Source organism: Panthera tigris, chromosome B3 (assembly GCF_018350195.1).
Source record: "Panthera tigris isolate Pti1 chromosome B3, P.tigris_Pti1_mat1.1, whole genome shotgun sequence".
NCBI lineage: Eukaryota > Metazoa > Chordata > Mammalia > Carnivora > Felidae > Panthera > Panthera tigris.
Window position 1 is genome coordinate 87,675,387 of NC_056665.1, and position 25,445 is coordinate 87,700,831.

Sequence of the window (25,445 nt, forward strand, 5' to 3'; positions counted from 1 at the left end):
CTGATGTGGGGCTTGAACCCATGAACCGTGAGATCATGACCTGAGCCAAAGTTGGATACTTAACCGACTAAGCCATCCAGGCACCCCTGTATTTTTACTTTAAAAGAGGAGTAAAGTTTTGGTTTTGTTTCAGGTTCTATAATTAAACTAGTCCTTGACTTGATTTTCTGATATCAAGTTAGCTTTGTAGTCTTCTTTGTGGATCTGTACCCCAAAGGTGGAGGACAGCATTCTCAAAGAGAATGAGAGATGGAGACCTAGAGACAGAGAGATAAAGAGACTGTTCGTGTCCAGAGGATGTATATTAAGACACACTCCTTATATTTATCTTTTCATTGCCTCTCTCGGCTCTATGCCTCTCTCTGCTCTGGTCATTAAGTCTCTATTTAGCTACTAACTTTTATTGAGCTGTATCTTGTGAAAAATAGGGATTTAGAGCAATGGCTCCTTAAGTCTGACCACGCAGAACAGAATCTCAACTACATCCACTTCCTAGTTGGGTGACCTAGGCATGTCACATAACTTTTCCTGAGTTTCCAGAGTTTCCATAGTGTCTTCATCTGAAAGCGAAGATAAATACAGTAACCTGCCACTTAGGATAACAACATATTGTAAGGATTAAATGAGATAATCTATAGAGAACATTTAGTCCAGAGAAAGAAAAGGAACTTTTTTTTTTTAATTTTTAAAAAATGTTTATGTATTTTTGAGAGAGACAGAGACAGACCATGAGTGGAGGAGAGGCAGAGAGAGCGGGAGACACAGAATCTGAAGCAGACTCCAGGCTCTGAGTTGTCAGCACCGTGCCCAATGCAGGGCTTGAACCCACAAACTAAGAGATCATGACCTGAGCCAAAGTCTGATGCTTAACCGACTGAGCCACCCAGGCGCCCAGAAAAGCAGCTTCTAAGAGCCTGAAACTGGCCTGGCTTTATCAACTGGGCCTAGGTGTTTTTAGGAGCTGTCCTGGCACCCACAGCAAGACCATATTGTTCTCCTGTTAAATATAAAACAATTCACAGCACACCAGCATCAGACAAGGTCACTTAGTGTCCCTGAAGGATCAAGACAAAAACAAGACAACTCTGTAAACGTGTCTGAACTCAGACAAATCAGGAAGATTGTCCAAACCACAAAACGACCAAATACCTCCCTAACTGGCTATTTTGAGTGACTGCTATTTCTTTACCAATTATAGCATTAGCTTCCCTTTTTCATTCTGCCTTCTATATAAGAAATTATTAAGATACCTAATCACAGAATTTGTCAAGTGCTCAGATGAGCTGGAGAGAGAATTGAGCTGCCAGATGTCAGAGTAGGCAATTAAAACAAAAATGAGCCAAAATGGAAATAACAGTGAAGCCTCTAATTACTTACTATGACTGTATAAGCGAAAGAGTCTGTCCCATTACCCCCTGGAACCAACTCTCCCACTGGTTGAGGGTCAGGTGGATCAGTGCAAACCTGGAGGTTATCTCACTATTGAGGGAGTCCCCAACAAAAGCTTTCTGCAGATTTATGGAACCAGGGCCATTGTCTGGGGAGGGGGGAAGGGGAGAGGGTGACAGGAATGGAAACGTACTGCATAGTGACAGAGTGGGTAAGTTTCCTGATAAGGAGACCTCCAAATGGGAACACCTGGCTAGGAATTCAACTATGCACAACAGCAAGGCCAGCCAGGTGGGGCTGAGTCTTTGACTGCAACTCCCTTCAGAGACTGCAGTGCACTGGCTGTGCACCAAGCTGGTGCAGGAGGGCAGTTTTGCCCTGTGAAGCCTACCAGGTAAAGCCTTTTTAAATGCTTACGGTCAGACGCGAAAATTCACCCGTAGGTTTTTAAGCAGCAGTCAGACTCAAAACTATCCTCAATTCCTCCACCATCCCCAAATCACCAAGGCCCCAATCCTATGATAAATAAGTTAGTATTAGCATCCTTTTACTGAGACATACCCTAGTCACATAATCATGTGACTACAGGAGTGTTCCGGTAGTCTTTGGTTGGAGGGCATTGATAGCCCCCAGCACACAGCAAGAAGGTGCCCCGTGCATAACTATAAACAGCTACATTTCTCACAACCCTGTCCAGGTCCATTCACTCCCTACTTTCTATGCATCAGCCATACTGACCTCCTTCCAATTTTTCCAACATGACCTACTTCTTCTAGTAATAAGGTATTGAAAAAACTCCTCTACCTGCTGAGATTGAATATACAAATGGACAACGGCCAGACCACATATATATAAAAATAGAGGACTCTGACCTACAATCTGCAGCAAGCATCCCAGGAAACCAACCTATTATTATTCTACGGTAACCCGCCAGGGAAAGCAGCCTAGAAGTCAGACTTGTAGGATGTCATATGGCTATCTCTAGCAACAATCCAGGAAGCCAAACAAAAACCTCATAATAATTGTCCCAGAACTTGATTAAAAGTTGACAGCTTTTCTAATATTTTCCCCTGATTCGAATTTAGGATCAACCAACCAAAGAAAGCCAAATATGCACCCCAAACCAATTTCATAGGATGTCCCTCTTCTAAGTAGAATAGGGGTTCAGAGCATGCCACCCCCAAATATGCCACTTTGGCACTTAAAGGCACTTTTTAAAAAAGCATATGCAAGAAGGACCTTCTGACCTTCCTTTTCCTTTTTCTTCCTGAAAGCAGGAAATAAAACTCTCATGTGAAAGGTAACCTTCCTATACCAGCAGGACTATCACCAGAGACAGGGGGACTTGAACCGGAGATAAACGTGTACAAACAAACCTTGTTAAACTAAACTCATCTTCCTACTTTCCCGCAATTAACTGTGCCAGCCCAGACCCCTTTGTCTTGTTACATTTTTCAAAATGTACTGCTCTTTGTGCAACCTACTATATAAGCTTTCAGTCCTGACTCGTTTAGGTCTTGATTTTTCTTGTGAAGCACCCCACGTACATGTAAGAAATACTGAACAAAATGTGAATGCTTTTCTCCTGTTAATCACTCTAATGTCAGTTTAATTATTAGGCCCAGCAACTCTTATAAATTTTTAATTTACTTTCCTCTTTCCTGAATGAACTCATTCCTATGTATTTAAATTTTTACGGGCCCCTGGGGGGCTCAGTCGGTTAAACGTCTGACTTTTGATTTCCGCTCAGGTCATAATCTCACGATTTGTGAGGTCGAGCCCTGCATCAGGCTTCGTGCTGACAGTGTGGAGCCTGCTTGGGATTCTCTCTCCCTCTCTCTCTGCCCATGCCCTGCTCACTATCTCCTTCTCTCTCTCTCTCTCTCTCTCTCTCTCTCTCTCTCTCAAAATAAATAAATAAATAATTCAAAAATAAAACAAAAATTTAGAACTATTTCAATTCATTCACGTACTTAATTACTCACCCACCTCTTCTTTGGAAAATAATTATTTCCCAGGACAACCTTTGTTCCATTCTGCTATTCTCCTCCTCCATGCGTGGTTCTGCCACATACTTATACAGTGAGTCCAGTGTTAAGCATTGTCCCACTGGTGGTTAGTTTTCTAGGTAATCTCCTGTTCTTTTCTCCAAAAAATGAGTGGAAATTTCTAACAAGTTAGTTTCAAAAAAAAAAAATTTGTGAGAAAATCCAGAAATGAAGTCATTACTTACTGTTTCTAATTTTTTCTTGATTATTACCAAAACACTTAGGGACAGAAGTCTCCATATTTTCCTCTAAGTTTGTCTCTTACAAAATAAGTAAAAAAAAAAAAAATTGTTGTTGTTTTGAAATGCTAAGCACCATAAATGTAGTTACCATCTGTCACCATACAAAGTTACTACAAAATCAGTAACATTTTTTTTTAAACTTTTTTTTTAAATGTTTATTTATTATTGAGAGACAGAGAGAGAGACAGAGCATGAGCATGGGAGGGGCAGAGACAGGAGGAGACACAGAATCCAAAGCAGCCTCCAGGCTCTGAACTGTCAGTACAGAGCTGGACGTGGGGCTCGAACTCACAAACTGTGAGATCATGACCTGAGCCTAAGTCAGACACCCAACCGACTGAGCCATCCAGGCGCCCCTAAAATCAGTAACATTTTTAACCAAATAACATTCTAGTTTGACTTCAGCCAAGCAATGTGTTTCCAAGTCTCCCAATTATTTAGTTACTGTTCAGAAGTACAAATTCTTCAGCACTTAACCTAAGGAGTGTCTTGACTTTATCTTCAAATGAAAAAGCTGCGTTCTGGTTTTAAAACCAGTTGCCTTGAGCACCTGGGTGGCTCCATTAGTCGAGTGTCCGACTCTTGATTTTGGCTCAGGTCACAATCTCATGGTTTGTGAGATCGAGCCCCTGCGTCAGGCTCTGAACTGACAGCACAGAATCTGCTTGGGATTTTCTCTCTCTCTCTCTCCCCCTCCCATGCACGTGCAAGCACTCTTTCTCTCAACATAAATAAATAAACATTAAAAAAAAGAAGAAATCAATTGCTTGCAAGCTAACAGCAGTCTTTTTAAAAAAAAACCTTAAAAATAAACATAAATCTTAGAAAATAAAAGTCAATTGTATTCACTCAGAGCTTGTTTAGAAAGAATGAAATATAATACTTTCATTGTTTCTTGGAATTTGTTACCCAGCACAAGTTACTTAATCCATTTCTGACTTGTTTCCTCACCTATAAAATGGAGATATAACAGTACCTACCTCACAAGATTGGCTCTAAGATTAATCATGGTAACTTTTGAGTATTGGCATTAGCTTTATCCTTTCACTATTTTTATTTAAGCAAAGGGATCTTTCTAGAAAAAAAAAGAAAGTGATGGCTACTCAAGGACTAACATTCATTTCAGACAAATATAAAGTGATCTTTCAAGTAACCAAGCACAAGAAATTTCTCTGGAAAATTAATTTTTCATTCATTTGGTATCAGATAAATCTGGGTTGGAAATGGCTCTTTCTCTTTGGGAGAAAGTCACAGTTGTAGTATTTAATTCCTCTTTACATTGATTTCCTCCCCTACAAAACCTGGATAATATCACTTACTTCAAAAGATTGCTGTAAAAATTACATGAGTAAATATAGTTGACGTGACTACCAGGAGTTTAAGAATCTAGAGCTGAGAAAGAAGGAAAGAAAGAAAGAAAGAAAGAAAGAAAGAAAGAAAAAAGTTTCTTGAAGACAATTAAAAAAAAAGAATCTGGGGGCGCCTGGTTGGCTCAGCCGGTTGAGCATCGGACTTCAGGTCACGATCCTGGGGTTCCTGAGATCCAGCCGGGTATCTAGCTCTGTGCTGACAGCTCAGAGCCTGGAGCCTGCTTCGGATTCTGTGTCTCCCTCTCTCTTTCTCTCTCTCTCTTTCTCTCTCTCTCTCTCTCTCTCTCTCAAAATAAATAAACGTTTTAAAAAATTAAAACAAAAAAGAATCTGGAGCTCAATAAATGGTAATAGCAGTAACATGCTCGTTAATTCAAAAAACGTTCAAGAATCCCTCATTACTGCAGATGCATAAAGGTTAATAATCCTCAGTCTTTACCCTTGCCTTATAAGAGAAAACAAAGGGAAACACGAAGAAATACTTCAGAACCGTCCTTGCAAGAAACGAAATTCACAGTCTTCGTTACACTACCGAAACCTTAACCTTGGGACAATCCGCAGGCTTCCTCAAGAACAATTACGCCCCCTAAGCCCTGCCTCCCTCAACTCCGCGCCTAAGGTGCCTACTTCTGCGCCTGCGCCGTGACCTAAATTTGGCGCATGCGCCGGATGGGACTGCTGGATTAAAAACGATGGCGTGGATACCAGCAGAGTCTGCAGTAGAAGAGTTGATGCCCCGGCTGTTGCCAGTGGAGCCCTGCGACTTGACAGAAAGTTTTGATCCCTCCGTACCCCCGAGCACGCCTCAGGAATACTTGAGGCGGGTCCAGTGAGTGATCTGACCCTTGAGGGTGGGCTGGTCGTCCTCTCTGCCCCCTAAATGTGATAAAGCGCTCTGCCCCCGCCTCTGTGGCCGTCCCCAATCTCTCGCGAGGTAGGGTCGAATCAGGATCACTTGATTATATCTTTATATGGGCGAGTTTTACCTGTGTCAAGTTTGGTGCTCTTAAATTCCTTGCTTTCAGTCCAGTTAATTTCAGAAATATATTGTTTAGTACTTCAATTGCAATTCTGAACTTTGTTTTCTAATTTCGTTAAGAACTGTAGAAATGGATCGCTTGTTTTACTACACATGAACAAAGCACAGCGGTAATCACATTTCTTGGATTTATTACTTGTTTGTAGGATTGAAGCAGCTCAATGCCCAGATGTTGTGGTAGCTCAAATTGACCCAAAGAAGTTGAAAAGGAAGCAAAGTGTGAATGTTTCTGTAAGTTTTATTACCCAGCAGGGGATTCTTCCTCCCCGCCCCCGCCGGAATTGAAAGATCAATGCTATGGTATCCCACAGTATCTCTGATGATATATGTAAGATTTGACTACTCCCTGTGACTTTAGACATTAACTTGTACTTTTCCCCCAAAAGGACAGTTGGCATTTACTGCTTCCAGAGAGGTTTTCAGTAACCCTGGCATTCATGAAGACTTACTGATCATATTTTAAGGAGGTGATCCAATCCTAAAGGACTCTTTAAATAGGTTACTTACACTACCCTTTATTTTTAGGGAACCTTTTCCCAGTTGTCTTCATAATTATTCTTGGACTGGTGTTTAATCTTATTTAGTATAGTTTGCATGTTTTGAATTTGACTGGGTTTTGTTTTTTAAGAATAGAAACTCAAGTTTCTTACATTTTTCTAACTACTTGAACACCTTGAACATTTTTTTTCATTTATATTATCCAGCATATTTTTTAAAGTGTTTATTTATTTATTTTGAGAGGGAGAGAGAGAGAGAGAAAGTAGGGGAGGGGCAGAGAGAGAGGAAGACAGAGAATCCCAAGCACGCCTGATACGGGGCTTGAACTCATGAACTGCGAGATCATGACCTGAGCTGAAATCAAGAGTCAGATGCTTAACTGACTGAGCCATCCAGGCACCACATATCCAGCATATTTTTTTATTAAGCAACTAGGTTGTGCCACTCACTGGGAATACAACAGAGAATAAGACAGAAAAATCCCTATCCTAGCAGAGTTTACATTCTCCTGAGGAAGACAGAGAGCAAACAAGCAAACTAAATAATTATATATCGTGACTATTGCTATGAAGAAAATTAAATGTATAATGACCAATAAGTAACAAGATAAAGTAGTCAGAGAAGATCTCTTTGGGGACTTACTATTTAACCTAAGGTCAAAGGAGAGTATTGTTTTTAAATTGTGATAAGTCCTTTTCCTTTTATGTTCTAAGTAATTTCTTTATCTGATGTTTATAATCAGGAAATTTTAAATGAGATACTATAATGTTTCATATCATTCCTATTTATAAGTTTTTAGTTGATGGAAGGGAATGTCTTATATACTTAGCTTTTAAAAAGTGAGACCAATAAGTAACAAGATAAAGTAGTCACAGAAGATCTTTTTGGGAACTTACTATTTAACCTAAGGTCAAAGGAAAGCAGCAGTTTGTAAATTGTGATAAGTCCTTTTCCTTTTACTAAGTAATTTCTTTATCTGATGTTTATAATCAGGAAATTTTAACTTAGATACTGTAATGTTTCATATCATTCCTATTTATAAGTTTTTAGTTGATGGAAGAGAAGGTGTTATATACTTAGCTTTTAAAAAGTGGCTGTACTGTTTTATTTCAAGGCAGTATGTGATTAATTTTGAACTGTTGTGCTGTCTTAGGAAGCTGAAGTAGCCCTTGTAAAGTCAAGTGTCTTAAATTATTTGAGAACATTCTACCCATACCAAAATCCTTTATTTGTAATGTATCTGTTTCAAAAGTTTTGTTATTTTTCTTAATTTTTTTTAATGTTTATTTATTTTGAGAGAGAGACAGAGGGAGAGCAGGGGAAGGGCAGAGAGAGAGAGGGAGACACAAAATCAGAATCAGGCTCCAGGCTCTGAGCTATCAGCACAGAGCTTGATATGGGGCTTGAACCCACAAACCGTAAGATCACGACCTAAGCTAAAGTCAGACGCTTAACCAACTGAGCCACCGAGGTGCCCGAAACAGTTTTGTTATTATAGAAAGATAGGACTAGATTATATCTTCAGGACTCATATAATATTTCTTAGTTTAAAAACTTCAACTATGAACCATTCCAGATTGCTCTTATTGAAGTGACTATGCAAGGATCATTTCCTAATGTTTAATGTGTGTTTGTTTGAGAGAGAGAGAGAGCGAGCACGTGCGCTCAAGTCGGGGAGGGGCAGAAAGAAAGGGAGACACAGAATCCAAACCAGGCTCCAGGCTCAAACTCAGGAACCATGAGATCATAGCCTGAACCACCCAGGCTCCCCGTTTACTAATGTTTAAATTTGAACATAAATAGTAAAGTGAAAGGCCTATGTTTTGCATGTGCAAAAAGTATAGTATTTTTCTTATATGGTCTTCATCATCTACTTTATTACTCTTCATCTTGATTCTGCTTTTACTTTACAGAGGCATGAGATTCTACTTATACCACTGACATTTACTGTAATATTTATGAATTGATCTCTAGCTTTCAGGATGCCAGCCTGCTCCTGAAGGATATTCTCCCACACTTCAGTGGCAACAACAACAAGTGGCACAGTTTTCATCTGTTCGACAGGTAAGTGTACTTTATTTAAACCAAATTAAACCTCTTTCCCCTCCCTCCCTTCCTCCATCAAGATTTATTTCTGTTCTTAGACTATAGTTGTAAAAATGAGATTCATTATTCTGAAGGATGAAGTTAAAATATTTATTAATCAATTACCAAATAATAATTATTAGAGATAATACAGTTTGAAACATGTTTTCCAAATTTCAGGATTGTTAGAATGCTGCACAGTTGATTTCTTTTCAGTTATCCATTCACTGGAGATCACTTGTCTAACTTTTCTTCCTTCAGAGTGTGATCAGACATAGAAGTCACTGGAAATCACAACAGTTGGACAGTAATGTGACCATGGTATGTAAGTTTCTTTAAGTTGTACAATGTGTACCTATTTGAGACAGTTCCTATTTATTGCCAGTCTTTAAAGATTCACTTACTTAACCTATATTATTTTTGTTCCTTTTCACTGACCATTAATAGAAACAATTCCATTATATTGGTGGTCTTAAAAATATAGAATCAGTAATGCAAGTTGTTATTTTATGACAGTTTTAATCCATAGCATCTTGAGAGGCTTTGGATAGGTATTGTTAGGCCTCTACAAATTTTAAGAGTTCTTCTAGACATTGCTTTTTTAGAAAATAAATATATTTTTTAAAGAAAGAAAATAGGGGCGCCTGGGTGGCTCGGTCGGTTAAGTGTCTGACTTCAGCTCAGGTCATGATCTTGCGGTCCGTGAGTTCGAGCCCTGCGTTGGGCTCTGTGCCGACTGCTCAGAGCCTGGAGCCTGTTTCAGATTCTGTGTCTCCCTCTTTCTCTGCCCCTCCCCTGTTCATGCTCTGTCTCTCTCTGTCTCAAAAATAAATAAACATTAAAAAAAAAATTTAAAGAAAGAAAATAAATATATTTTCAGTATTTACAAAAAGATTCAATGAGGTAATGGTGCCATACTACAGACATTTTGCTAAAGCCCGTCATGCATACTAGAAAGTAGTATTTTCTGTGCTTTATCAACTTAGATATAATTTTAAACTCTTCAGGAAATATGTTCTCTCTGGACTACTGAATAAAAAGGGGAGTTGGGGAAGAGATGGATACATTGTTCCAGGACAATACTTTTAATGTTTTAGGGAGTCTCATGTTCTTCCTGAGAATCAAATGCAAGTATTTATCTTCAAAGGAGAAATTGTGTGCCCCAGCACACAATTTTGCTCACAGTTTCAGGTAGCTGGTAGATTCCAGGTTTTAGAAGCTTCCTATAGGCAGTGCTTCCTAATGTCTCTTACATGGTGACACATTGGGATAAACGGAGCAGGCTGCTTATATAGCCTTGGACTACCAGCTGAAAGCTGAGAGATTCACTATATAGACTCTACTTTCTTCTCCATACCAATTGAAAGCTCTGCTCTAGGAAAAGTGTGAAATGAACTATCGTTACTTGCCCACAGTCATTTAACTCATAAAAGGGATAGCTGAAATTCAAATTGAAGTTTGTTTGGCTATAAAGCCTTTTGCTGTGTTGTGAGGCCTCCTGGTAAAAAGGGGGTAGGGGAGGAAGGGTAGATGAGTAGATTTTTTTTTTCATGCTCAGCATCAGGACTTTAGGGTACATGCTTACTAATTTAAAAAGAAGCTGCATCAGTAACATTATGACAACATAATTTTGTCAAAAATGTAAATGACCTAACATAATTGATTGAATAAATTCTGGTCCATCAAAACAGTGGAATATTAATAGCAATAACATGTTCATCATGGCAAAAGTAATCGTTACGTAAATAATGAAATTAAAAATGTCTAAAGCATTCTGACATTTAAAGCAACTATGTAAATATAAACATTTATTGATCTATTCAATCATTTATTATAAAGTACCTGCTGTAGTTAATAATCCGGGAATTATTCAGTGTTACCTGAAGCAGAAATAGTCTCTGACCTAATGGAGTAATGGAAAGGGCAAATACATTGTTTTAGTACAATAGACCTTTTCGGGGTCTCATATCTGTCCTGAGAATCTAATGAAAGCTATTTATCCTCAGGGGGGAAAACCGTACCTATGCAAAGTAATGTGCAAGTTGATATGTACAAATAAAAATTGTTTCTTAATGTGGTTACATTGAGCTGAATGCCTCTCCCCACTGGTCCTACATTTGATGGTGTAGTATAAACCTATTCTTTCTTTGACTGAACTGCCCTTCCAGGTATGTGAAGTACATCATTCTGTCTCTTTCCCTGGTATAAACATCCTTTGTTCTTATAAACATTCTTAGTGTGTTTTTTTCCATACCAGTTTCCATCTTTATCACCCTTTTCTGAGCCTACTCTTGTTTGTTAGTGTCCATTAAAGTGTGATCCAAACTAGACATGTCCCACATAATGTGTAACACTTGGGCACTGTATTAGTTTGCTAGAGCTGCCATAACAAAACACTACAGATTGGGTGTTTTAACAAACAGTAATTTATTTTCTCACAGCTCTATAGACTGTGAAGTCTCAGATCAAGGTGTTAGTAGGTTTGACTCCTCTTGAGGCCTCTCTGGCTTGCAGATGGCCGTCTTCTCGCTGTGTCCTCACATGGTCTTTCCTATGTGCACAAGCATCTCTAGTGCCTCTTGGTATGTCTGAATTTCCTCTTATAAGGACACTAGTCAGATTGGATGAAAGCCCACCCTAAAAACCTGATTTTAATATAATCCATTATAAAGGTCCTGTCTCCAGATACAGTCACAGTCTAAGATACTGGAAGTTAGGGCTTCAACGTACGAATTTTGGTGAGACAAAATTCAGCCCATAACAGGTACCATATCTTTGTGTTGAAGTCGTGGGAATACAGAGGACCTCACTTCTTTTTTTACTATTCAGTAAAAGAAAAATACATAGAAATAAGTAAATTCCTTTTTTTTTTTTTTCCTTTTTCTTTTAGCCAAAGTCTGAAGATGAAGAAGGCTGGAAAAAATTTTGTCTGGGTGAAAGGTTATGTGCTGAAGGGGCTGTGGGACCAGCTACAAGTGAAGGTCCTGGAATCGATTATGTACAAGTAGGTGATATGTGGATAAACAAAATAAAAGTGTTCTAATTTTGGTGTGTAATTTAACATAAAGACTTCACAAACTACAGCCTAGGCCGAATCTAGTCTGCAGCCCGTTTTTGTGCAGCCAATGAGCTACGACTGTTTTTTATAATACTAAGCGACTGAGACCGTGTGTGGCCTGCAAAGCCTAAAATACTTAGTGTTTGCCTCTTTACAGAAAATGTTTGCCAACCTATGACTTAATTAAGTGGCTCTTTAACTTAAAAATGTGCAGCCCAGTTTTTGAAACAGTGTACTGTGACCTTTCTTAGGTGGGCTTCTTATGTCTTAGGTTTTAGCTATGTGATACTTTTGAGTTAGATAAGATTCAGGGCTTTTGTTTTTTCTTTTTAATGTTTATTTTTATCTTTAAGAGAGAACCACGTACATGTGCACATGCGTGCAAGCAACGGAGAGGCAAAGAGAGGAGACAGATGATCTAAAGTGGGCTCTGTGCTTTCAGTGCAAGGCCCAATGTGGGGCTGAAACTCAGAACTGTGAGATCATGACCTGAATGGAAGTCGGATGCTTGAGCCGCTCAGGTGCCCCCAGGGCTTTTTTTTAGCCTGGGTTATGAGTTTTGGGTAGTCAGGGAAACAAAGGAAAACATGACACAGATGCTTAAAAATGCTTAGTAGATTTCAGGGGCACCTGAGAGGCTTGACTGGTTAAGCATCCAACTCTTGACTCTTGGCTCAGGTCATGATCTCACGGTTCCTGAGTTTGAGTCCTGCGTCAGGCTCTGCCCTGACAGTGGGAAGACTGCTTGGGATTCTCTCTCTCCCCCTTTCTCTCTGTTCTTCCCCCACTTGCGTGCGTGCACTCTTTTTTTCTCTCTCAAAATAAATAAATAAACCTAAAAAAAATACTTAGTAGATTTCATATTCTGGAGATGAAGTGTTAATAACACTTCACAAAACAACAAAAACTAATTGGTCCAAAAAATGTAAAATCTCCAAAAATCATGAAAAGATCAAGAACCCAATTGAAACAGAAAAGGCAAAGGATATAAGTAGCTCACAGAAAGAAAAATATGAATTTCTCTTACATGAGAAGATGCCCGCATTCACTTGTAATAGAAATATAAGTCCACTGAGCTGCTATTTTCCAGCTAACGTTAACAAAGGAAATTTGATATTCTGTGTCAACAAGGGTTGGGAAAATAGGCACTCTTACACATGGTGGTAGGGGTATAAGTAAATTCAGATCTATAAGCTAGCTATCTTGACACTGTTTCTTACACAATCTGTTGTTCTTCTGGATAATATCCATAATGTATGTTACATTTCAAAATGTATTTTAATTTGACAATTAAAACTTATTAACATTTATTGTATTTATTTTACTTATATATACAAGTAAAATACACCATGTGAAAGAACCATTTAAGGACGCAGAGTTAATGCATATCCTCTTAACTTTCTCAGAAATCAGTGTTGTTGTCATAATGAAGGATCCCAGCATTAAACTTCAGCGTACTTTTTTAACTGAATCAGATTAGGTTTGAAAAAAAATCACTCTAAGTCAAGTACCTTTAATTCCTAAAATGTTAGCTTTAGCTGAAGATTTTGAAAAAGTGTATACAACATGTTATTGTCATAGTATCAATTTTTTCATATTATCATTTTAAGAAATTTCATACTTTAACATTTTAATTACTAAAATCATTATCTTTAAATTTATGTAGTCAAATTGAAAAACATTTTTCAATACCTCCTTTATAATACCATTTAGTAAATTTCAGTCTCATTTTTCTTTCAGATTGGTTTTCCTCCCTTGCTTAGTATTGTTAGCAGAATGAATCAGGTAAAATCCATAATAAGTATGTATTTATTCTTTTATTTCCAATGTGTATGAAAGTATTATGAATACATTTATTGAACACTTACAATATATAAGATCCTGTCCTAAACTCTTTAACAGTTCTTATTTAATCACCAATATAACCCTTTATGGGGAGTTATTATTAATATCCAACTTTTATGGATTAGGAAACAGAATTGGAGTTTTTCAGCAAAATTTAATGGCAACACTGGGATTCAGTCCCAGTTTGACCTAATTCCATAGCTCATGCTAAATCATTTTGCTAAACTATTCAATTGTGTACATTTCAGTTATAAGTCTTAGATTTTGGGATTTGAAGTAAAATGAAGGTGAAATTGCTATGAAATACACAGGGGCACCTGGGTGGCTCAGTTGATTAAGCCTCTGACTTCAGCTCATGTCATGACCTAGCAGTTAGTGAGTTCGAGCCCAACATTGGGCTCTGTGCTGACAGCTTAGAGCCTGGAGTCTGCCTCGGATTCTGTCTCCTTCTCTCTGCCCCTCCCCTGCTTATGGTCTGTCTCTCTCTACCTCTCAAAATTAAGCATTAAAAAAAAAAAAAAAATTAAAAAGAAAAAGAATGAAATAATTTCTTAGACAAAAGGGGAGAAAAATGGACTTTGGTTCTTCAGTCTTTTAGGATGAGGAATTCTATTACCTACTTAAAGAGCAAGTAAAAATTTTGATTGTTTTGCCTTCACATAGCACTGGGTGCCCTTGGAAGATAAATTTTTTTAAGGGTCATATGCTGTTGTAAATCATATACTGGCTAACAGTTTCACTTACTTGATCATTTGCATTAAATGCTGTAGTAGTCATTCTCAGTGTCCAACTATCCTTGAATAAGCGAGAGAATATTTTCAACAGTTTAATAAATTCTGTCTATATAGCTTTAAAACAGATCTTTCTCCACAGTAACTTTTTTTTTATATTTTTACTTTGACTTAATGAAAATAACTTGAAGGTATTTATGCAAAGATTTTTTTTAAGAGCACATGGAATTTTTCAGGTATTTATAAACTAAATTAGTAGTTACAAACTAAATCCTAGGATTTAAACCAAGATATTGATACTTGAAAGTATATAAGAATATTTGTCTAAAAAGTCTTCTCACTGAGTGAGCCACCTAACCAATTACTAAATACAGTCATAATTTTCTCTGGAAGTCTAAAGAATGGGACCATTTTAAATATCAGAGTTGTTTTCTAACTAAACTTAATGAAACCCATGTTGAACTTGTCTTTGTTTTATTACTAATTCATTTCTTCCACTTCCCCTTTCTCCTTTTTTTAGGCAACAGTAACTAGTGTCTTGGAATATCTGAGTAATTGGTTTGGAGAAAGAGACTTTACTCCAGAATTGGTAGTATTGCTTCTTTTTATTTTAATAATGCAGACAAAATTATACATACTTATTTCATATATGAGATATGACTAACATGTTTATAGATGTATGTATCATACCTGTGTATAATTATGTGTATGATGTAAACTATGTTTGTTTGCACTGAAATTAGGAATTTATGCTAGCATGCAAATCAACATGCTACTTCTTTTGTTGAAAAAGACTTGCCTTAGAAAAAGTCAACTAAAGAGTTGATTTATATCCTGAGAGAAGCAACATATCTCATGGCAGTGTAGTAACAAACAGTTACAAACTGGCATCCAGTCTGGAGATCCCATTTTGACTGGCTTAACAAAGTTAGAAATACATTTTCTCAAATGGCTTTGAAATCCAATCCACAAAAGAATATTAAATGCCAACAATAATACCAAGCACTATGTGCCAGGCATTACTCTAAGAACTTTGAATATAGTGACTCCTTGAGTCCTCCAGTAACCTATGAGCTGTTATTTGCATTTTACAGATAAGGAAACTGGAGCACATAAGGATTCAGTAACTTGCTTAAGATCACACATCTCATAACTGGCAGAACAGAGATTCACACCCCAGCAGTCTGGCTATACTCTTAACAACTACGCTTCAATGGTCTCTCTACTTTATAGTTTTATATTCACAGATCATTTTTCACCTTCAAAACCGGGGTCAGTTTGATGGGCATTATATAAATGAATTATCTACATTAGTCCCCTAGTAAGAAATTTTATTGTCCTTTGAAGCTAGATTTGATTTTTAGAAACATGTATTTTTTATAGTTAAAAGATATTTGTAAAAGAGTGTACCTGAGGCTCCAAAGCTCCCTGTCAAAGCATAAGATATAATCTTTGCCCTCCAGAAGTTTAGAATCTGTCTGGGAGAAACAGATAAACCAACATTATATAGTGTACAAATTTCTAAGCTTGCCATTCAGGCAAGTGGCTTAGATAAGGCTCTTACATAAGTATGATGGTGATATCCTTTATCACTAGATTTTCATTTTTCGTTTTTGTATTTTATTCTTTTAAGTCTCTGCTATGTTACATGTACTTCTTAAGGGGAAAATAATGTTTAAAATCACTGCTTCTAAAAAATAAATAAAAATAAATCACTGTTGGGGCACCTGGGTGGCTCAGTTGGTTAAGCGTCCGACTTTGGCTCAGGTCATGATCTCATGGTTTATGAGTTTGAGCCCCAAATTGGGCTCTGTGCTGACAGCTCAGAGCCTGGAGCCTGCTTCCAATTCTGTGTCTCCCACTCTTTCTACTCCTCCCCAACTCGGGCTTTGTCCTTCTCTCTCAAAAATAAATAAAAGCATTAAAAAAAAATGTTTTTAATTAAAAATAAACAAAAATTAAAAAAATAAATCACTGTTTCTGATTCAGTGCTCAAACATGTCTTTTACATAGTATAATTAACGTATTATTCTGGAATTTTTAGCTCACATTACATATATATATTTCCGTATGATAATATAATTCACATAATTTCCATTGTCTTAATGCCTTATAGTTTACTTCGATTCTCTCATTAATGATCATTTGAGTTCTTCCTTATATTTTACAATCATGACTAAATTATAAACATTTATATTAATTTCACTTTGTCAATTTCTTAGGATATTGCTAGAATATAATTATTGGGTCAAGGTTTTATAAGCATTTGTAACACTCTCCCAGATTGCTTTCCAAAAGGAAGGAACTAGTTAAGAATGCCATCAGCAAAGGATTCTTATTTCTTTTCCTTGCAACTCTATTTTTCTGGAACCATATGCAATTGCTATTTCTGTAGTTTAAAAACATTTGATTATCAGTAATTCAGTATGGTTCAATCTAACATTCTATAATTTCTGTTTTCAAATTGACTGAATTTATAGTAGTATTTCATATTAAAGACAATTTATATTTCTTTCAGTGTCAGTGAAACAATATTTTTCCCATGCATTAGTATATTAGCTATACCTTCAATAGAAAACTTTGTTCATATTCGTGTTACTTGTTCATTGGCATCTGTGTATTGAACTCTAAATTCTGTATCAGTTCTTTCTGTCTGATAGTGACCTTTTAGCAGTATTACATGACCTGTTTTCCTTCTCTTCCTTTAATCTTTATTTTTTTAACTCTGTGTTGTAAGATTTTTTTTATTTTTTTGATTTTCTTTTTAACTTCTAAAGATTACTCACTGAAGGGGGTGGTAAGTTTGGCTTTTCCTATTAATTAGTGAAAGCATATTACCAAAAAGTAACTGTATTTGCCAGAGGAACCATCGAAGTGTTTCTGAACCAATGACAACTGCTTTACTAAATTGTAACCTAGTTAATCCTTTGAGTCTAACTTTGAGTAACTGTATCTTAAATCAACAGTGTTCAATTTCTGTATCCAAGTAACCATACCATCAGAACACTCCTATTGAGAATATCAGTGTTTAAAGTAAAAACCTAGATCATGAAGTTTGCTTATCATATACTAACAAAAGGAAAATGGAACTCTTTTTGAAAATTTCTGTACTTGGGATTACTTTAATATTTTTTTGAGAAATACAGCCTCATTTTTCATCCAAATATGAAAGTATTAAGGAAAATTTTTTGCTATTTTGTGGTGGGTTTTATGTTTTAGTATTGCCACAGTGTGCTCACTGTTTGCTGACCTTTGAAAAAAGGAACCTCTCACTATAAATCTTAGACAATCAGCGGTTTAAGCACCATTTGAATACCTGAATGCCAGCTATATATAGTAAATGTGGTGCTGAACATGTGAGTCAAGTTTAAATGTACAGTAGCTTTTTTGATATAGAAGAGAATTCCACTTACTATTTATTTAAAAAAACCTAGATGTGAATCTTTTGTTTAGGAAAAAGTTTTATTGATTTTGGGGTTGCTTGAGGAGCTAATTTACTTTTGTTGCATAAATTGCTATGTAACCGTTGTTCTAATATTCTTTAGGTTTCTCCAAAGTGATGTATTGCTCAGATTAAACTCTGTCATATACACTGCTGGTAGAAATATAATTGGATACATCTTTTATGGAGTAAAATTTAGTGGTTATATCTCAGAAACCTTTATGAACATACATATGCTTTGATACCACCATTTTATTTCTAGGAATTTAGCCCAAGAAATCAATGAGAAATGCTCTAAAACTTATTTTAAGGATATTTATCACACTATTTTTTATATAACAGCAACAAATTAAGCCTCTTAAGTGCTCAATAATAGGAAATTGGCTAAGTAAGTTTTGGTGCATCCAGAATGGAACATTCATTTCACAAATATTTTAATTAAGCTCCTGTTGTGTTCCAACTCTAGACTGAGTCCTGGGGGTATAATATCTATCATTATAACCTCACAGAGTTTGGGGGAAAGAAAGAATAAACCAGCTATGATAGGAAAGTATGATAAGTACTTGGTTAAAGAGTATTTATATAAGTGCTATGTTGAGATTAATAACGTTCCCTTGTTAATCCCATTTAACAATGTTGGGAGATATTTATTATGTATTACAAGTAAAAGAGATGGTTACAAAATGTTATTACCCCACTATTAATGTTACAATAATGATAGAACTTTATCTTTTAAAAGTTGTATGTGTAAATAGGAAAAAGATGAACATTTTTAAAGTTTTAGCGAAAATTTTATCTGGATGGTGGGATTGCAGGTTTTTTTGTGCTTTTTGTATTCTTCAGTTTTTCTGCATTAAGTATATATTCCTTTTGTAATTGAAAAGAAAAAACCTATTTTATTTATTTTTAGTGGTCAGAAAAACCCATTTTAAAAGAGGATGGGGATAGATTTCATTTGCCATGGTATTTAATAGAAGTATAGAAGTATCAAAACATTATTTCATCTAGAGTATAGTTCCTTTGTATAGACACAGGGGACAAAGTTAGAAAATTATAAAATTATTCATGTATTTGTCTATGGACGGAAGAGGAAAAAATGTATCTTAATTTTTGCAGGGACTTACACACTTCTTAATGTAGTTTTCTGGTCATGAATTAGGACTTCATTTATAGTAAGAATCTCTGAAATGAACTCTTTGGGGCTAAGGGTATTTTGAAGTGTCTGATGTTCTGTGTTTATAGTAAGAGGATACAAAAGAGATCAGCTGGCTGTCTAGATGATCCTTTGTTGTCTGTATCCAAACATAATACAGTTAAATGTTAAATAAAGTTATCCATAGCAAATAACCAGACACAACATTGGACATTTTTTAAGTTAAACTTATAGTGTAGTATTTGCTACTTACTACCTTTTAAAATCCTGTTTAGGGAAGGTGGCTTTATGCTTTATTGGCTTGTCTTGAAAAACCTTTATTACCTGAGGCTCATTCACTGATTCGGCAGCTTGCAAGAAGGTGCTCTGAAGTAAGACTCTTAGTGGTAAGTTACAACTTACTATTTCAAATTGAAAGCACTCTTCAATTTATATGGTGATAAAAAGGATCCCATTGAAATAGGAAAATGTGGAATATTTTATTAGTCGAGATTAGATTTAGGCACATAATAAAAATAGGCCTAAAATAACAGGTTAAACAAAATGGAACTGTTTTTTTCTCTGATAAAAGAAGTCTGGGGGTGCCTGGCTGGCTTAGTCTGAAGAGCATGTGACTTGATCTCGGGGTCATCATTCAAGCCCCACATTGAGTGTAGAGATGACTTAAATCAAGTTTAAAAGAAATAAATATTAAGGGGTTCCTGGGTAGCTCAGTTAATTGTCTACCTCCTAGGCTTGATCTCATGGTCATGAGTTCAAGCCCCAAATTGGGCTCTGTGTGGAGCCTACTTAAAGAAAAAGAAAAATTTAAATAAGGAAAGTCTACAAGTGGATAGATCAGATCTAAGATGGCAGTAACCCAGGCCTTTCAGTTCTGCTTCGTGGCTTCCATCTTCAAGCTCACCTCATGATCCAGGACAGCTGCTGGAGCTTCAGCCACTATATTATTTGCTTTTAGGAAGCTAGAAAGAAGAGAAGGTATCCTCTAATAAAGTTTCCCAGAGGTTCTACAAGCACATCTGGCTATATAGCTCATTTAGCCAAAATTTAGTCACATGGCCATAAGGAACTGTGGGAAATGTTTACTTTTAGCTGGTGGCAGTGTCCTTAGCTAAAACTGAGCTTCATTTGCTAAATAGTAAGGGGACACAAGCTGGAATGGTCAGCTAACAGTCTCTGACAAAATGATTATTTTGAATTTCTCCAGTTAGATGCTTAACTAACTCATGCCTGCAGCATTATAATATAAATAAATTTTATGCTGGATTAAGCCCATTTGTGATTTTTTCTTTCATCCCTTCTTTCCCTTCCACAAAATGTATACTTGTTCTCCACTGACTACTCCAAAATATTTTTATTAAACATCCATGATATGGCCCAAACTAACTTATATGGCCTGTACTCCAAGCCAAATGTACTTGCTACTAATACTCAGTAAATATTTCCCATGTTTTGTTCCTAGACTTTATTTCCTCTACAGAAGTGCCTTTTCAGGCTTCTAGTTCTGCATCTAAATACCATTTACTTTTTACAATCTGGCTCATATTTTACTACTTTTTTTTTTTTAAGTTTTTATCAATTTATTTTGAGAGAGAGAGAGTGCAAGCCGGGGAGGTGCAGAGAGAAAGGGAGAATCCCAAGCAGGCTCTGCACTATGGGCTAAAACTCATAAACCTTGAGATCATGACCTGAGCCGAAGTCATATGCTTAACCAGCTGAGCTACCCAGGCCGCCTCGGATATTCCACTACTTTCTATGATACTTTCCCTGATCCTAACAATTAAGAAGAATCTCTGTATCCTCTATTTTCCCAGTATACTTTGTATCTTTTTTATGGGCACTTAACACATTTTTCCTTTCATTAAAGTTAATACGGATATTTCATCTTCTGTGCTATTAGCAAGTAGTAGGTTTTATTTAGCTTTGTTCCATATAGCACTTGACACATAGAGTTGAGTATACTAACACCATGGAAGTTTGTCCTGAGTTTGAATTAACATGGGACATGTCTGTTACAACATTTCAATAGGTTATTGTGACTATATCTTGAAATGTATAAAAATAAATATCAGGGGCACCTGGCTGGCTCAGTTGGCAGGCCATGTGACCCTTGATTGTGGGGTCATTAGTTCAAGCCCCCACGTTGGGTGTGGAAATTACTTTAACAAAATAAAATCTTGGGGTGCCTGGATGGCTCAGTCAGTTAAGTGTCTGACTCTTGATTTCTGCTCAGGTCATGATCTCACCATGGTTTGTGGATCGAACCCCACATGGGGCTCTGCACTGTCAACACAGGGCCTACTTGGGATTCTCTCCCTGTCTCTACGTTTTTTCCTGCTCGTGCACACACAAGCTCTCCAAAATAAACTTTAAAAAAGTAATTTTAAAAAAATCTTAAAATGAAGAATGAATGAATAAATAAATAAATTTCATACTCTCTGTAAGACCACTTTATAAAACTTACAGTTCAGCAACTACCTTCATTACAATTGAGAACCCTTACCTGAACTGGTTTCTGGTATGTTATTTTTTTTACATTTATTTATTTATTTTTGAGAGACTGAGACAGAACACAAGTGGGGGAGGGGCAGAGAGAGGGGGACACAGAATCTGAAGCAGGCTCCAGGCTCTGAGCTGTCAGTACAGAGCCCGACACGGGGATTGAACTCACAAACCGTGAGATCACGACCTGAGCCAAAGTTGGATGCTCAACCAACGGAGCCACCTAGATGCCCCTCTGGTATGTCTTAATTTAGAAGGCGTGCCTGGGTGGCTCAGTGGTTAAGCGTCTGACTTCAGCTCAGGTCATGATCTCACAGTTCATGGGTTTGAGCCCTGCATCAGGCTCTGTGCTGACAGCTCAGAGCCTGGAGCCTGCTTCAGATTCTATGTCTCCCTCTCTCTCTGTCCCTCCCCGGCTCACACTCTGTTTCTCTCTCTCTCTCTGTCTCTCTCAAAAATAAATAAACATTAATTTTTTTTTTTTTTTTTTAATTTAGAAGCCAGGATTTCACTCCTCAGTTGTAAGCTCTTTAACACATTTTTATATAATTTTTTTTCACTACTGTCTAGTTAGGATATAGGCTCCTTTTTTTTTTTTTTTTGCTACTCTACTTGGAACAAGAAAAGATCTCTCTCCCAAGTTATTCTCCTTTGAGCCTTCAACTGTTTCTTTTCCCTGTTGAGCATCTTTCTTCAAAAGATTATGTTAGATGTTCCTCACGGGTTATTAATTCTATAGTTTTCTCCTTTTTCTTTGAGGTTTTCTATTGCCATGTGATTATTACTATTATCTAATAAATTTTTCATGTTTTACATCTTAAAAGCAAATTTGCTTCAGAAATATTAGGGAGAACTCTACATTTTTCTGTTTTTTTCCCTTTAGGACAGCAAAGATGATGAGCGGGTTCCTGCTTTGAATTTATTAATCTGCCTGGTTAGCAGGTAAGTAACCCTTGGATCCTTGCTTTATAATAGTGTTATTAATGGAGACTATTGTTTTCATTTTCTTTTTTTGTTCATTTTTAATTTTCTTTTTTTTTTAACGTTTATTTATTTTTGAGACAGAGAGAGACAGAGCATGAATGGGGGAGGGTCAGAGAGCAGGAGACACAGAATCTGAAACAGGCTCCAGGCTCTGAGCTATCAGCACAGAGCCCGACGTGGGGCTCAAACTCACGGACCGCGAGATCATGACCTGAGCTGAAGTTGGCCGCTTAACTGACTGAGCCACCCAGGCGCCCCTATTGTTTTCATTTTCAAGCAGAGGAAATTAAGGTGTAAAGAAACAATATTATATGTATCACAATTCCCTATTTATTTAAAAATTTTTTTTAATGTTTATTTATTTTTGAGAGAGAGACAGAGTGTGAGTGGGGAAGGGGCAGAGAGAGGGAGACAGAGAACCCAAAGCAGGCTCCAGGCTCTGAGCTGTCAGCACAGAGCCTGACGTGGGGCTTAAACTCACAAACCATGAGATCATGACCTGAGCTGAAATCAGACGCTCAGCCGACTGAGCCACCCAGGTGCCCCACAATTCCCTATATTTCTAGTTTTTCTCTGTAAGTAATGCTTCAGTGAAGATCCTATTATTTCCTGAGGGCAAACTCCTAGAAGTAAGTTGAAAGGCATGCCATGTAGTTTTATTTATTTATGCATGTACTTTTTTTTAAAGTTTATTTATTTATTTATTTTGAGGGGGCGGGGGCGGGGGGGGCGGAGGGGAGAAAGAGAAACCTAAGCAGGCTCTGCACTGTCAGCATGGAGCCCAATGTGGGTCTTGAACTCAACCCGTGAGATCATGACCTGAGCAGAAATCAAGAGTCGGATGCTTAACTGACTGAGCCACCCAGGCATGTAGTTTTAAAACAGATATTTATTAATAGTTTCCCTTCCAGAAACTCATACTTTTCTGTATTCCCAGAAAGTGTCAGTGAGACCCTCTCCTATTCAACACTGGGCATTTTCAATTAATATAAATATTTCCATTTTCATAATAAAAAGATGTAAATTATTTTTATTTACATGTGTTTAATTACCAGTGAAGGTAAAAAATATTTCATTCTATTGCAATTTTGTTTCATTTGATTCTTTTTTATCTTGTTTTATAATTACATAAAATATTTACATTATTCCAAAGTTAAAATTTTAATTCAAGGTACATTTGAAATATTTTAGAATTCACCTTTATCGTCTTTAGCCTTTCTCCCCCTTAGTTTTCCATTTTATTATAAATTTTTGGTTTATCGTTCATTGTTTCTTTTTAAAAGTATAAGCAAGTATACATAAATATATCTGCATTTGTACACATGCTCACAAATGTAGCATACTAAACATACTGTTCTGAAATTGCGGGGTTTTTTTCACTTATTAAATCCTAGAAACTGCACTATAGCAGGGTAGGTATTTTTCTCATTCCTTCTTTACAGAAGCCTCATAGTCTTCCACTGTGTTGATGTACTGTTATTTATTCAACCAGTGCCCTTATTGATGGATATTTGGGTTATTTGTGGTGTTTTGCTATTACAAATAGTGCTATTAACATTTTTTAAACATACGTTAAATTCTTTTTTTATTAGGTATTTTGACCAACGTGATTTAGCTGATGAACCATCTTGATGTAGTTGATCTCTCAGGAATGGAAGATACTGGTGATGAAGGCAGCCCGAGTCTGAGGATATACAGTGACAACTCAAGTATCTTCAGCACTATTTGAAGGGTCTTCATCTTAACCTGTGCATCTCAACTTGATATTCAGAAGATAAATTGCATTGCTTTGAATATCCAAAGTATCTTTGGAAAATCCCAGCAAGTTTTTGATGAATAGTTTAAACAGTTTTCTGTAATCACATACTTTTAAAACAAATTGAGTGCCATTTATTGGTGAAGCATCCTGTACAGAAACTGTATGGTGAAATTTTACAGAGGTGCTGTTTCATTGTGTTTTTACATATATACACATGAACTTTTCTTGTAAATGTGTTTTTTGGGGCACCTGGATGGCTCAGTCAGTTGAGTCCAACTCTTGGTTTTGGCTCAGGTCGTGACTTCACAGTTTGTGTGATCAAGCCCCACATTGGGCCGTGCACTGACATTATAGAGCCTGCTTGGGATTCTGTTTCTTCTTCTCTCTGCCACTCCTCTCTATTTCTCTCTCAAAATAAATAAACATTAAAAAAAAAAAAATCTTGTTTTGACTCTTGACAAAAGATAATGGATAAATGTCCTTACTATTAGAATTAAGATAATCTTGATTAGGGTGCCTGGGTGGCTCAGTCAGTTAAGTGCCCAACTTCGGCTCAGGTCCTGATCTCACAGTTCGTGGGTTAGAGCCCCTCATCAGGCTCTGTGCTATCAGCACAGAGCCCAGAGTTTGCTTCAGATTCTGTGTCTCCCTCTCTCTCTGCCCCTCCCCCGCTCACGCTCTGTCTCACTCTCTTTTTAACTTGTTAACTTTTTAACATCATTTTCAATAATACTTTTTCTTAACACATCATTTTGTCTGTCAAATCTCTTATTCATATCACTTATAATTTATGTATTTTTTATCTATTTCTTTGTTGGTTAGGAATATTTTCTACTTTAACAGATTCAAGTAGCAATGGCTTTTCAGTAAGGGGTTATTTTTCTCACACAACAAGAAGTCTAGAGGAGCTAGAGGAGAAGTTTACTAGCATTGGTTCCATGATTGATCCCACAATACCAATGTCTCTGAGAATCTTTTGGCCTTTCCTTTGTGGTAACAAGATGGCCACTGCAGTTCAAGGTAATGTGTCTGTACTCAGGACCAAAAAAGGGGGAAGGAGTCAGAGCCTTTCACATCTGATTCTTTTGTCATGAAGGCAAAACCTTCCCCAGAAATTCACAGCAGATTTGTGTTCATCTGTTGGCCACAGTGTATAACAGGATCACCTGTAGCTTGGAGAAGGGTGGGGAAGCAAAAGTGTAAGCCTTTCCAGTCTTTCCAGTAAGAGGTAGAAAAGGAAAGGGGGTGGGGGAGAGCAGGGGAGGGAAAGGAAGAGGGGATTGGAAATACCTGTGGACCA

At 36.9% G+C, this 25,445-nt stretch overlaps 3 protein-coding genes across 4 annotated transcripts in view; 1 reads left to right on the forward strand and 2 right to left on the reverse strand.

Moving 5' to 3' along the window:
- The window catches only part of SEC23A (SEC23 homolog A, COPII coat complex component), a 77,203-nt gene extending 71,586 nt beyond the window's left edge, over positions 1-5,617 (reverse strand). Inside the window, exons 1-2 of the mRNA XM_042989599.1 lie at positions 5,489-5,617; positions 3,379-3,558 (exon numbers count right to left, since the gene is read on the reverse strand). The gene's annotated coding sequence lies outside the window, so the exon portion shown is untranslated. The remainder of the gene's footprint in view (positions 1-3,378; positions 3,559-5,488) is intronic.
- Positions 5,618-5,717: 100 nt separating this feature from the next.
- Positions 5,718-24,405, forward strand: GEMIN2 (gem nuclear organelle associated protein 2). Of its 2 annotated transcripts, XM_007073706.3 has the most exons (10): positions 5,718-5,878; positions 6,235-6,319; positions 8,561-8,650; positions 8,933-8,992; positions 11,562-11,675; positions 13,470-13,514; positions 14,826-14,894; positions 19,176-19,286; positions 22,286-22,344; positions 23,979-24,405. In XM_007073706.3, exons 1-10 carry the CDS (start codon positions 5,742-5,744, stop codon positions 24,016-24,018), a joined length of 810 nt encoding a protein of 269 aa, XP_007073768.1. In that variant the 5' UTR covers positions 5,718-5,741; the 3' UTR covers positions 24,019-24,405. The 2 variants fall into 2 exon arrangements, with proteins under 2 accessions (XP_007073768.1, XP_015392791.1); XM_015537305.2 differs by lacking the exon at positions 13,470-13,514.
- Positions 10,516-25,445, reverse strand: part of TRAPPC6B (trafficking protein particle complex subunit 6B) — a 39,221-nt gene continuing 24,291 nt past the window's right edge. Inside the window, exons 7-9 of the transcript XR_006218823.1 lie at positions 15,716-15,779; positions 14,319-14,369; positions 10,516-10,574 (exon numbers count right to left, since the gene is read on the reverse strand). The gene's annotated coding sequence lies outside the window, so the exon portion shown is untranslated. The remainder of the gene's footprint in view (positions 10,575-14,318; positions 14,370-15,715; positions 15,780-25,445) is intronic.